General features: G+C 34.9%; 1 protein-coding gene across 4 annotated transcripts in view; it reads right to left on the bottom strand.

Moving 5' to 3' along the window:
• Positions 1-15,616, bottom strand: part of GPC5 (glypican 5) — a 1,490,288-nt gene that overhangs the window by 1,440,083 nt on the left and 34,589 nt on the right. For all 4 annotated transcript variants that reach the window (XM_043891977.1, XM_043891978.1, XM_043891979.1 and 1 more), the window contains exon 2: positions 10,986-11,147. In XM_043891977.1, the coding sequence (XP_043747912.1) occupies positions 10,986-11,147 (162 nt within the window). The remainder of the gene's footprint in view (positions 1-10,985; positions 11,148-15,616) is intronic.

Raw genomic sequence — 15,616 nt, 5'->3', positions numbered from 1 at the left:
ATACCCTGGTTTGATTCCTGGGTTGGGAAGAGCCCCTGGAGAAGGGAATGGCAACCCACTCCAGTATTCTTGCCTGGAGTATCCCCATGGACAGAGGAGCCAGGCAGGCTGCAGCCCATGGGGGTCATAAAGAGTTGGACATGACTGAGCGACAGAGCACATAAAATAATTTCAATAAATTTATCATTAAATCATAGCATAATCCAGCTTAGATAAAATTTTGTAGGGCCTTAAAATACATTGGATATTTAATAGAGACAAGTCACCCTCCATAAAACTAAATATGATGACTTAAAAACAACTATTAAGAAAATGACCTATCAAAGGAACTGGTAAGTGCATCAGAATACATTTCAACAAAATTTGTTAACAAAATTTATAATCAGTAAAAACATACAATGAAATTATTACTTTTACTATGGGCTGCAAGGAGATCCAACCAGTCCATCCTAAAGGAGATCAGTCCTGGATGTTCATTGGAAGGACTGATGTTAAAGCTGGAACTCCAATACTTTGGCCACCTGATGCAAAGAGCTGACTCATTTGAAAAGACCCTGATGCTGGGAAAGATTGAGGGCAGGAGGAGAAGGGGATGACAGAGGATGAGATGGCTGGATGGCATCACTGACTCAGTGGACACGGGTTTGGGTGGACTTCAGGAGTTGGTGATGGACAGGGAGGCCTGGCGTGCTGCGATTCATGGGGTTGCAAAGAGTCAGACACGACTGAGCGACTGAGCTGAACTGAACAATAATTTGTTTTTCACATTAAATAAATTTACATATATTCAATTGATCCCTCAATCTTTATCTTTCTACCAGCCTTTTATGAATAGGAAAACACTTTTTACTGCTAGAAATATTAATTCTAAGACACATATTGATAAAATATATTAGCTGACATGATCAAAAATCCATATTCAGATGTTAAATGCTCAAAGCTAACCTGCGCAAGGGAAAGTATGAATTTCACTTTTTATAGCATGTACATTTTGTACTGCATTATCAATATAATGAAAAAGTTTGTTCATGGAGTAAAAGGTTTTTAAAAGAATTCATAAATATTACATTACAGAGTGAGTGTCAACCACATACCAGTGACATCACAAGCTTCCCTTGAAGTTTATTGCCATACAATATTTAGGAAAATGTGATATTAATTCAGCCCAGTTTATTTTTCTTTATTTATTTAGCTATTAGCAAAATGAGGAAACTTTTTTAAAGAAAACATATTCTGGATCTTCCAAAAATGCCTGATTAACTTTAATAGCCTATTATTACTTTTGAAAATAAACATTTCTAAGATAAATGAGCTCTGTTTCAAAAGTAGTTAATAATTGTTTATCTCTTTCCATAGAGTATAATGTTCTCAACGTTAATTTTTGAAAATATAAAATAGGCTCAATTTAAATACTAGGGGGAAAGAAGATTATATACCTTGTCAGCACTTTAAAAAAGGTCACTGTACTTTGTATGAACGTGGGATTTAGGAAATTCATTGTTCCTAAAATATGTAATGGAACATAGGATAACTAACCAATTCTAAGTTTAGAGAGTAGAATGGTGCTTAACATGGGCAGGAGGGTAGGAGAAATGATACTGGTCAAAGGGCACAAACTTCCGGGTATAAAATGAGTGAGTTCTGGGGATATCATTGTGATTGGTTAACAACACTGTAATATATACTTGAAAGCTACTAAAAGAGTAGATCTCAAATGTTCTTACTATAAATAATGACATGATGGAGGTATCACCACTACCATCCTAACTGTACTGCAATACATAATAGTATCAAACCAATGCTCTGTACATCTTAAATTTACACAATGTAAATCATACCTCAATAAAGCTGGGAAAATTTCTAAAATAAAAAGATAAAAGGTTTTTTTTAACTAAAAAAATAAAGGACCTCTTTTAAATGGACCCTCAAAGACATGTTATGGTTACTATTTCTAGGTTCATATAATAAATGTAAGGAACCAGAAGATCCCTAATCTCACCATCTGAGAAGGCCTGAGTACCACACAAGGAAGTGGAAGATGCAAGGGCCAAAGAGAAGGAGGGTGGTAGCTTCATGGACTGATGGTGGAGGGAGGGCTAAAAAACACTCTCAAACATAGGAATCAGTGTTCAATTTTGAAATTATTTGTGATTTTTAGATTTTTATCTTCTTTTATCACCACCATCTCATAAAATTTATTTTATACATACAACTTAGGTTAATGTGTGTACATGTATGTATGTATGGAAGTGGTAATTAAGAAAAAATTTTCATACTGAATTAATATGATAGAAAGACACAAAAGCAAATGAGAAAAAAGCAGGGAAACAGAGTCAGGAAACCACCTGCAAACCATGGAAATGTGCGGGAAACTTCTGGAGAGTTTGGATTTCCCTAGAACTGGAAAGAAATCTGAATTATTTAAGCTAAACCTTCAAGAAGTGGCATTCCTAGCTGACATCTGTACCTAGGAAAAAATTTTTATACAAAAACACTCACAACTTGATACATACCCTTAAGTGTGTATACAGGTTCACAAGATAAATTCATACAAGAAAATAAAGAATACACCAAATAAAGAAGTATTTTTGAAAGGTATTCAGATACTCCTGTCATTAGGGAACTACACATTTTGAAAACAAGATACCATTTCTCATGCATTAGTTCATCAAATTTTATTCTAAAATTCTTTAAAATTTTAAGAAAATATTTTTAGAATTTTTTTTTAAATTCTGACAATAATTTCTGAATTATTGGAAAGAGTTGGGAAGGATGCAGAATAAAGACAAAGCACACCAACTACCTGTGGGAGTTTAAATTGGTTCAGCTCCTTAGAAGAGTAATTCTATAATATCTGGTCAAGCTGACAAGGTCACAGCCTATAAGCCACAATTTCACTTCTATATATAAACACTAAAGAAACATGTGCCCTGGAAGACATGCACAAGAAGGTTCACTGCAGCACCACCAGTGCAAATATAAGTTGAAAATTATTGAAATGTCCATCACAGGGAGGGTGAATAAAGCCACATATCTACAGATAGTAATTTTATAAGTCAATTAATATGCATGAATAAGAAATAGAGGGACAGATGAATCTCAACAACATAGCTAGTTGTAACCTCCCACACATCCTGGTCTTTACTCAATACACAGCAATCATTTAAGAACTATCTGTTGTGATGCTTTATACAAAAGTAAGATTAAACTAATATGAAGATAACAAAATGATAAAAATGTCAATTCATCTTCCAGGCAGTAAATGTACAGTTCTCACATTAAAAAGGACTTAATGAATGTGTTTCATATAAAATCAAGAAAGAATTGTTTAGCCTATTATGAGCAGGTTACTGTTGTTTCTAGGTAAGATTATTATAGCAATAGGTTATATGACCATAACCTTCACCAGTCAGAATTAAAGAAACTAAAGTTAACTTCTTAAAATTTACAAAAGAATTCTGGGGCACAGTAAACCTGATCTTAGTTCTACACTTCAAATTTTTTTCCACAATAGATAATGCTTCATGCAAAGCAAGCTGAATTCTTCATGCAATTTCCAGCTGAAAACTAATTTAAGCTCTTGCAACTTTTATCTACAATATATGAAAATTAATCATTTTCATAATTAATAGAAGCTTGCTCACAGATTCAAAAGAAACAATTTTTAACATTTCAGAGATACAGGACAGTTAGATACAGACCAATTGCATTGGTAGCTGCTATGTGAGATAATGTACTAAACCATGAACTGTTTCAAAAGAAAAGGAAAAACACAATCACATTCAGAATAAGCTATCGACAAAAACATTATAATGTGCTCCTTCTTAGTCTTTTCTGGGGTTTTTCTGGGGGGTGGGGAGGGCATGCCACACAGCTTGTGAGATCTTGAACCCTAGCCCTCAGCAGTGAAAACTCAGAGTCCTAACCACTGGACTGCCAAGGTATTCCCTCCTGCCTAGTTTATAAAATCAGTAAACAGACGCTGACAGATCAGAAGTCCAAATGAGTCAATAAAAGTAAAAATAGACTGAAAATTTGGTCAAGGTACAATCCAATCCCCTGGCACTGCGGGCACTTAGTAGGTGCTCAAGAGGGATATTAAATGCATGAAGGGAAGGGAAGGATGAAGGGGGAGAAGAAGAGATGAAATCTTTCATTTTATTTCAGAACTATCTTTCTGCTAAGCATCATTCATTCATTCATATATTCATGCAGTTCATTTAATTACATTAACTGAGTCCCTGCTCTAGGTTCCAGAGAAAGAGAAAAGAAAGAGAAAAGCCAACATATTTCCTCAGCACTGCCAGCCTAAGGCTACCTGTTCTCTTACCCTTGGGATGTTGATCAGATAATTCTCAGTGTTAGAAATAGAATCTTTTCTATATCCTTGTACATAATGTTCTTCCAAGGAATAATTTTAAATAGTATCACCTCTGCAAAGCATAGTTGAAGTGAATATAATAAGAATAATGTACTTCAGGCTTACTACTATAACATTTATATAAAAGTACTCATCTCATATATTAAGATAGTCAAATATTCACTATATCCTGCACCTTTGACTGTATGTATATGGATACATACATATATTTTACACTAGTTTTACAGTGGCCATACACTAGCCATATACCTCACAGTAGCTAATATCTGTTAGTGTGAAAGGGGAAAATACATGAATTATATTCACATTCTCATTCTTAAGTTACTGCTTTTTAAACAAAGATATTTAATTTTGACATATTCCAAAATTTCATTGAAAATAGAAATGCAATTTTAATAAAAGTCCTAAATCTAACATCTCAACCCAAGAGGACAAGCTTATCAATCTTTCAAGTACTTTTAATCAAGAAATGAAAATGTACTCAGCCCAGAGAATGAAATCAACAAAAATGTTAACTCTTTCTTATTTATCACTCAGTCTTTTGTGATAATGCATACTTTTTAAATGCTATATATAAAACTAGAAACTTCCACAGTAATGATTTAGTGTACATCATAAATTTTAGAAATATGTGAGCTTTTTGAAGATGAGAGGAATAGGAAAAGCTCTATCTCCAAGGGAAAGTTAAAACTTTTTAAACTTATCTCCCCAATGTTTCAACAAAACATAAGCTTCCAACAGTGTTCTTCCAAATATGCTTTCAGTATATTTTTGAAAAATTATGCTTAAATTTTTATATTGTTTTAAATTAAAAAAAAAAAAACTAAGCCCTACTCTCTTATTTGAGCTGTGATTTAAAACCTGACAAATTTGAAAGCTGGATAGGACTTGCTTTTCTACAGTAGACAACATATTCTCTGTCAAGTTCATTTATTTCTTCATGAGTCACACCATACTTTAGCATATAAATAAATAAAACATTTATAAAAATATTTCCAAAATATTTTTAAAGCAGGCAATCCCACACTCATAAAACAGCTGAAGGGAAACAAATTCGTGCGCATTATTTCAGGCTCCCCTGCTTTATTCATGAACATTATTAAGCCCCGGAAAATAAAGAACAGTTATTGTCTGCACTGTGACGGAGCCAGCAATCTCTTTGCAAATAGGACCACTAATTTATGAACAACAGACACAAGGAAACCCATTTGTTCCTTTCATTTTGTAAAACACCACAAGCTACGTGAATAAGGACCTTTAGGATATAGTGAAGCCCCAGGTCATAATTATGGGCCCTTCCAAAAATATATTTTTGTTTGCCTGCTTTATTTTAAGGAAATCTATAACAAATACCATTAGATTCCTTAAATGAAAAAAAGGAGAAGTGTTGCCCCAGTAAGGAGGTGGATTCGAATCCATTGATAATATATTCCACCCCACTAGTAATATATTAACTTCCAGTGCTGAATTCCAGAAGTGAGTGTGGATTGTACACTGGAATAACCTTGTATCTTCTGAGATCAGTGGCTGGCAGTTTCCTCACTTCTGAGCAACTCCAGTCTCCCAGCCTTTATCTCACTGTCATGTGGGGCTCACTACATCCATGGACCCAAGTGATTATCCCCATCGATGATATCCAAAGGCTTGTTTCAAAACATACTTCCGTGGAACCACAAGAGATCCATGAGGGAAGGGACCATACTACACCCCAGTCCAAAGTATTTTATAACATACATAAAGGCTAAAAAAAGGGGGTAATCTTATTGAAGTAGGAAATATACATGAAATATTAAAAAATCAAAAGATCAAAATGTAGCACATCTACTTACATGATTTAAGAAGTAAATTGATTTCCCCCAGTAATTTGCTCTCAAGCCAAGTAAGTTTCCCAACAAAATGTACTGGCTTGCTTCTTCTTAAGGAAAAAAAAAAAAAACAAACAGGGCTGATTTGTTTTCAGATATTTTCATTACACAGAAACTAGACAGAGGGCATTTTACTTATTGATAAAGTGTCCTGTTTGGTTCTAATATAGCAAATGTGATCTCTCAAATTGCTTATAGCACATATATTTAGCTTGTTTTTATGGAACTAAGCCTATAGCTACTTATTCTATTCATTAAATTAAAAGCAGGTATTCTTTTATTTCTTTTTTTTAATTGAGATATAAAAGGAATCCAGATAGGAAAAGAAGAAGTGAAACTCTCACTGTTTGCAGATGACATGATCCTCTACATAGAAAATCCTAAAGACTCTTCCAGAAAATTACTAGAGCTAATCAATGAATATAGTAAAGTTGCAGGATATAAAATTAACACACAGAAATCCCTTGCATTCCTATACACTAACAATGAGAAAACAGAAAGAGAAATTAAGGAAACAATACCATTCACCATTGCAACAAAAAGAATAAAATACTTAGAAGTATATCTACCTAAAGAAACAAAAGACCTATACATAGAAAACTATAAAACACTGATGAAAGACATCAAAGAGGACACAAATAGATGGAGAAACATACTGTGTTCATGGATTGGAAGAATCAATATTGTCAAAATGGTTATACTACCCAAAGCAATCTATAGATTCAATGCAATCCCTATCAAGCTACCAATGGTATTTTTCAGAGAACTAGAACAAATAATTTCACAATTTGTATGGAAATACAAAAAACCTCAAATAGCCAAAGTAATCTTGAGAAAGAAGAATGGAACTGGAGGAATCAACCTGCCTGACTTCAGGCTCTACCACAAAGCCACAGTCATCAAGACAGTATGGTACTGGCACAAAGACAGAAATTTAGATTAATGGAACAAAACAGAAAGCCCAGAGATAAATCCATGTACCTATGGATACCTTATCTTCGACAAAGGAGGCAAGGATATACAATGGAAAAAAGACAACCTCTTTAACAAGTGGTGCTGGGAAAACTGGTCAACCACTTGAAAAAGAATGAAACTAGAACACTTTCTAACACCATACACAAAAATAAACTCAAAATGGATTAAAGATCTAAATGTAAGGCCAGAAACTATATAACTCCTAGAGGAGAACATAGGCAAAACACTCTCCCACATAATCACAGCAGGATCCTCTATGACCCACCTCCCAGAATATTTGAAATAAAAGCAAAAATAAACAAATGGGACCTAATGAAACTTAAAAGCTTTTGCACTACAAAGGAAACTATAAGCAAGGTGAAAATACAGTCCTCAGATTGGGAGAAAATAATAGCAAATGAAGCAACAGACAAAGGATTAATCTCAAAAATATACAAGAAACTCCTGAAGCTCAATTCCAGAAAAATAAATGACCCAATCAAAAAATGGGCCAAAGGGCTAAACAGACATTTCTCCAAAGAAGACATACAGATGGCTAACAAACACATGAAAAGGTGCTCAACATCACTCATTATTAGAGAAATGCAAATCAAAACCACAGTGAGGTACCATTATACGCCAGGCAGGATGGCTGCTATCCAAAAGTCTATAAGCAATAAATGCTGGAGAGGGTGTGGAGAAAAGGGAACCCTCTTACACTGTTGGTGGGAATGCAAACTAGTACAGCCACTATGGAGAACAGTGTGGAGATTTCTTAAAAAACTGGAAATAGAACTGCCATATGACCCAGCAATCCCACTTCTGGGCATACACACTGAGGAAACCAGATCTGAAAGAGACACGTGCACCCCAATGTTCACCCCAGCACTGTTTACAATAGCCAGGACATGGAAGCAACCTAGATGCCCATCAGCAGATGAATGGATAAGGAAGCTATGGTACATATACACCATGGAACTTTACTCAGCCATTAAAAAGAATTCATTTGAATCAGTTCTAATGAGATGGATGAAACTGGAGCCCATTATACAGAGTGAAGTAAGCCAGAAAGATAAAGACCAATACAGTATACTAAAGCATATATACGGAATTTAGAAAGATGGTAACGAGAACCCTATATGCAAAACAGAAAAAGAGACACAGATGTACAGAACAGACTTTTGGACTCTGTGGGAGAAGGCAAGGGTGGGATGTTTTGAGAGAACAGCATCGAAACATGTATATTATCAAGGGTGAAACAGATATCCAGCCCAGGTTGAATGCATGAGACAAGTGCTCGGGCCTGGTGCACTGGGAAGACCCAGAGGGATGGGGTGGGGAGGGAGGCAGGAGGGGGAATCGGGATGGGGAATACATGTAAATTCATAGCTGATTCATGTCAATGTATGGCAAAAACCACTACAATATTGTAAAGTAATTAGCCTCCAACTAATAAAAATAAATGGTAAAAAAAATAATAATAATAAAACTTAGAAAATAAAAAAATAAAAGCAGGTATTCTTCCTGTAAGAGAATTTGTTCCAGTAAAGTTAGCCTTTAGGCCAATCTCTTCTAAATCTGCCTTGCCTTCTCACGATTCTTAAATAAAATTGACATGTCACAAAGGGAGAACAGGAAAATTTATTATAACAAATCATATTTAAGAAAGACCCACTCTTTTTCACTTTTATAATTGATATTTTAAAAAACAGCACAACTCATCCTAGTAAAAATACAGGTATAATTTACTAAACAGAAAATTTTTTTAAGTTGTACATAATATTACGACACTCCAGTAGAGACAATCTCATGTCATCATACTACTGATAAAAGTGAAAATATTAGTAACCCGTTCATGTCCAACTCTTTGCCCACCAGGCTCCTCTGTCCATGGAATCATCCAGGCAAGAATACTGGAGTAGGATGTATTCCCTTCTCCAGGGGATCTTCCTGACCCAGAGATTGAACCCAGATCTCCTGCATTGCAGGCAGATTCTTTGCCATCTGAGCCACCAGGGACACTTTCACCCCAAAAGTTTTCAGCAGCCTAAACCCATGTTAAAATTCTAAATACTCCGGGTTTTGTATTTTTCTCAATCTTTTGAATTCAATGCACTCTATCTTGATCAATTTATCCAACAATATGTGAAAAGTTTGTTAGAGTATATTTGAAGACAGAAGAAAATGTTCAGCTACCATCCATTGAGTCCCTACACGTTAATAACTGCTGGCACTTTCTTTCACCTATATGGTTAACACTGTTATCCAGAAATGTAGGTTTGATTTATCATGGTCTTCTTCGACCATATCTTCTTACTTGTAACGATTTAGTTTTGACATTAAGTGATAAGAAATCATAATGAAGCTTCACTATTCAAAAATCTTTAATGACTCTCTCAAACTTGAATTGATATTTTAAGTCTTCTTCCATGTGAGTCCATCTTAACTCTTTTCAAGCATATGGTCCACAATCCTCATCCACAGCTCCCTATTCTGGTAACATTGATCTATTCACTGTCCCTTTTATCTCTAAAATGTATTTTCCATATCATACACACTATCATTTTCATAAGAAAAAATCATTATATCACTTTCAGTGGATGGTTAATATCTTCTAGTTCAGCTAATTCAAGTCACAAATCTTTGCTTAAAATGCATATCAATATATTTTCCTCCAACAATTTCTCATGAACAAATTCCATAACAGAAATGAGGCTTTTTTCTAAGAAAAATATTACTAGATTAAAACATCTTAAAATCTGACATGTCAATGTTTCTATTTTAAAAAATCATCAATTCATCAGGAATTACATTTTAACTCAACTTAAATTTTGTCCTGATTTATTATATTCATTTTATTTAATAAGTAGAGTTTTAAAAATTAATCAGCTTTGTGATTTAGTTCTGTATGTAAACAAAGCACAAATTATTTAAGCAAACTGACATTAATACACTTATTAAAAAGGAATACCAATAGAAGTTATATTTTGTGTTGAACAAAAGCAATAAATTTGAGAGCAGTGTAATCTAAATATTTTCATTCTAATCCTATACAGAATAGCTAATGCTTTATAAAAGAAAAAATAAACTATTTTATTATAGTAATAAGGAATTTTACAGACAAGACGACTAAAACAATAAAAAGATCATATATTTGCCAATGTGTGTTATAATTTTATAACCCATTAATTTTATTTCTCAGCACATTGTTTGAATTAAGGTTGCATTCTGGTTGTAGATGATCCTTAAACATCCAACTAATATTTCCTATTTTACTATTTATCAGACTTGTCTACACTTTGACATATCACAATGATGTTCCTAGGAAATCCATGTGAGGAGGTAGAGAAAAAGTTAGGAAAATATTTCTCAAAATAATATTTTTGAAAATGAATCTATAATTATCCAGTTAAAAGCAATGGGATTTTGTTCTATAGACTATTTTCATAAAATCTCATAAGTATGTCTGTTCATACTAAAGTAAACTATGGGTCAGAATATTGGGGGATCTGGCAGAAACCCCAGAAAGGCACATATTTCATTAACAAAACAGACTCCCTACTCCAACTCAGTTTACAAGCCTGATGATGACCTCAGAGACAAGCCATGAATGTTAGTGGTGGTTTAGTTGCTATCAAGGTTAGGACAAAGCTAAAATTTCATTTTATACCAGTATAATACACAAAGACAAAGAAATACACCTAGATAAACTAACCAGGATAATAATAATAGGTAAATTACATAGCAAGATTTGTCCTCAGTTTCAGAAATCAAGATATATTTACCTTGAAAGGCAGCTGCATTTCGAGATATCAAAAACTTTAATGTAGAGCTGGATGTTTGAAGCACCTGCTGCATATCCTGGCGAGCCACGACTTGGTATCTCTCCTCCATCTTCCTGGTGCAACATGTAGGTTTTTTGGCTGTGCAAACCTGAAGGTCAGGCCCTGAAATACACAGAATATTTTTCAGAAGAATTACTTATTCATTTAGCAAATGTTACGTGCTATGTATCAACCATTAATGGTCAGCACTGCATATAACAGGTTCATGTGCTGGATACCTTCCAGCAAAAGGACCCCAGTGGGTTGACAGAAACCTGAGCATACACTGGATCCCACAGCAAGCTGTGTCAGGAACTGGCCCTAACACCAGCAGGCAAAAACACAAACACGTGGAGGCTAAAAGATACACTGCTAGACAACCAATGGATCACTAGAAAAATCAAAGAAGAAATAAATTTTTGTAAAAACCTAGAGACAAATGACAATGAAAACACAACAATCTAAAATCTACAGGATGCAGCAGAAGAAATTCTAAGAGGGAAGTTCATGCAATAAAAACTCACCTCAGGAAATAAACAAACAAAAAAGAACCTCAAAAGAATAATCTAAACTTACACTTAAAGGAACTAGAAAAATAAGAACAACAACAACAAAACAATGTTAGTAGAAGGAAAGAAATCATAAAGATCAGAGAAGAAATAAATGAAACAGAGAATTTGGAGGAAAAAAAAAACAGAAAAGATCAATTAAACTAAGAGCTGATTCTTTGAAACGAAATTGATAATCCAGATGCCAGACTCTTCAAGGGGAAAAGTAAGAGGGCCAAAATCAATAAAACTAGAAATGAAACAGAAGTTACAGTTGACACCACAGACATACAAAGGGTCATAAGAGATTACCACAAAGAATTATAGTCCAGTAAGGTGGACAACTTCTTTTAGAAGTGGATATGGGACTTCCCCAGTGGTCCAGTGGTTAAGACTCTGTGCTTTCAATGCAGGAGTGCAGGTTCAATTCCTGTTTAGAGAACTAAGATCCCATATGCCTCATGACCAAAAATAAAAAAATAAATAAATAAAAGAAGTGGACGAATTTCTATAAACACACAGTTTTCTAAGACTGGACCAGAAAGAAACAGAAAATATGAGTAGACTAACTACTCTGATGAAATTGAATCAGTAATTAAAAAAACAAACACAAACAAACAAACAAAGGTCCAAGACAAGATGTCTTCACAGGTGAACTCTACCAAACATTTAGAGAAAAATTAACATCTATCCTTCTCAAACTATTCCAAAATATTACAGAGGAAGGAAGTTTCAGAGCTTATTCTACAAACCCAGCTTCACATTGATATTAAAATCAGACAAAAAAAACACAAAAAGAAAATTACAGGCCAAAATCCTTGATGAAAATAGAAAATCTTCAACAAAATATTAGCAAACCAAATTTTCAACACTGTATTTAAAAACTCATGATGCATGGAGAGTTCAATATCCCCATCCAATCAGTCAGTGTGATATACCACACTAACAAATTGAAGAATAAAAACTGTGTGATCATACCAATAGATACATAAAAAGCTTTTGACAAAATTCAACATTCATGATTTTAAAAAAAATTCCAGAAAGTAGGCAGAGAGGGAACATACTTCAACATAATAAAAGCCATATATGACAGACCCATGGCTAACATAATACTCAATGGTGAAAACCTGAAAGCATTTCCTCTAAGATCTGGTACAAGAAAAGAATACCCTCTTACCACTTTTCCTCAACACAGTATTTTAAGTCTAGCCACTGCACTCAAACAAGAAAAAGAAACAAAAGGAATCCAAATTGGAAAGGAAGAAGTAAAACCATCACTTTGCAAATGACATGATTCTATACATATAAGATCCTCAAGACATCATCAAAAACTACTAGAGCTCATCAACAAATTCAGTATACAAAATTAATATACAGAACTCTGTTGCATTTCTATACACTAACAATGAACTATCAGGAAGAGAAATTAAGCAATCTCATTTACAGTTACATCTGAAAGAATAAAATATCTAGGAATAAACCTACTTAAAGAGATAAAAGACCCATACTCAGAAAATTGTAAAACTAATGAAAGAAATTGAAGACAACATAACAGACAGAAAGGTACACCATGTTCATGGATTAGGCGAATTAATACTGTTAAAATGATCATACCACCCTAGGTTATCTACAGATTTAATGCAATCCCTATAAAAATACCAAGGGCATTTTAAAAAACAAAACTATAACAAATTATTTTAAAATTTGCATGGAAATATAAAAGTCCCCAAATGCCATATGAAGTTCTTAGAGTCACCAAAATCATAGAGATGAAAACTAGAATGGTGATTGGCTGAGGCAGGGTAGAGGAAGGCGATTGGGGAGTTAATGTTTAATGGGGATAGAATTCCAACTTTGCAAGATACAAGTAGTACTGGAGGGATATGGTAACAATGGTTGTACAACATAAATGTAGTTAGTACCACCAAACTAGGCACTTATAAAATGGTTAAGATGGTAAATTTCATATTTTACCACAACAGAAAAAATCTGAAACAATTTTTGATTATTTATATCAGAAATATGATATATGATTAACAACTCTTATGCTGGATAGGAGCCCAAGGCATGCACATTTATCCACAGCAGGCAAGCTAGAGAATACAGAAAAGTACAAGGTATGCATAAAAAGGAATGAATTTGAGTCAGTTCTAGTGAGGGAGATGAACCTAGAATCTGTGATACAGAGTGAAGTAAGTCAGGAAGAAAAAAACAAATATCGTATATTAACACATACATATGGGCTTCCCTGATGGCTCAGATGGTAAAGAACCTTCCTGCAATGCAGGAGACTTGGGTTCAATCCCTGGGTCAGGAAAATCCCCTGGGGACGGAAATGGTAACCCTCTCCAGTTTTCTTGCTGGAGAATCCCATGGACAGAGGAGCCTGGTGGGCCACAGTCCATGGGGTCACAGAGAGCTGGACACAACTGAGTGACTAACAATCTCATGGCTGATTCACGTTGTTGTATGGCAGAAACTGACACCATATTGTAGAGCAGTCATCCCCCAACCAAAAAAAAAAGGAGGAGGTTGGCAAAGTGCCTGAAGAGGACAAACCTGAGGGTGCCTCAGGGGTGGGCCTTGAGGCGTCCCAAGGCTACCCAGGTTTTATGTAAAGCTCAGGACATTGTGTTTATACGGCCTAACCCAATAGTTATTCCCTTCTTTGGGAGTAGGAGGAAGAATTATGGACTTTGATCTCTGAGTTGCAGGGCTCCTACCTTGGCTCTTCATTGACCAACTGTAGATCAGTAAATACAAAATACGTGAATGTGCATGAACACACACACAGACAAACATCAGCCTCTTTTCAAACTCCACATTTTCCACACAGATTCAGCCTCAGGTTTTAGCCTGTGTAAGTTAGACAAATAAACAGCAGCGTGTTTAAGGATTTCACAAAGGCTAAGATGCATAATATGTGTCACAGTAGGTAACATTTTGGCAATTGTTTTTTATTTACGATGCATAAAAGTTATACAAAAGCAAATTCCACTACAAACAGTAAAATTGATTGAAAGAAAACAAAGCTATCTTCTCAGCTTTCTTTCTAAATGCAAAGATAGAGGGATTAAAAGTTTAGAGAAAAACAATAATAGAGACTGGGGAAGACAATCAATGAATAAACATTAAAGGATATAAAAATATTTGGTATGGGAAAGACTGCTATGGAATAAAAATAAGGACAATAGTACAATAACAACAATAATAATAATAGATGATTGCAAATATCTCTCCAGAATTTAAATGCCTAACATCACTTTGCGAGGTCACATTCCTAAACATGGCTTAAAAACGCCCCAAGTTGGACCATGTCTTCTTTCTCTCCAGCTCCAGGTGCATCTCAAGCAACATTGGCTATGGTTCTCTTCCCTTCACACACCACCTTATTTAATTTCCTTATATTCACCAAGTACACACTGGCCACAGAACCATCCTCCAGGCTCTTCCTTCTGTCTTGGACAGTCTTGCAGTCAACACACACCTTCCCCTACTTCATTCCCATCTAGTTTTCTTTAGATTGTAACTCAGTCTTCCCATGGGAACTTCCCTTAACCCCACAGACAGCTCCAATACCTATACTATGCCTTAGCGTTCACTCATTGTGGCTGTAATGTTATATTCCTAAATGTGATAACTAATTAATTCATTCCCTCATCTGTACTACTAAGCTCTAAATGGAGGGATTTTTATTCTTCATCATATGCCACTTGTCCAGCTCAGAGCCTTGTACATCATAAACACTCAATTTTCATTCATCAAACCAACAGTCAAGGATCTACTATGCATATGCATTATCTCATTTAATCCTCACATGAACCCTATGACATAGGTACCATCACTACCACATTTTACTTGTGAGGAAACAGAGATGTAAAGAGGCTTTGACCACTGCCCAATGGCACATACCTACATAATACAAAAAAGTGGAGCTGGTGTTCAGAAATAGGCAGAGTGATTCCCAAGCTGTCACACTGACCACCAGTCCACTGAGAGGAAAGCCATGGTCCTTAATCTATAAATGGCTTGTATAAAGACACA

This window comes from Cervus elaphus, chromosome 30 (assembly GCF_910594005.1).
Source record: "Cervus elaphus chromosome 30, mCerEla1.1, whole genome shotgun sequence".
In the NCBI taxonomy this organism is placed as follows: Eukaryota; Metazoa; Chordata; class Mammalia; order Artiodactyla; family Cervidae; genus Cervus; species Cervus elaphus.
This window is presented reverse-complemented; position numbering and strand designations above follow the sequence as displayed.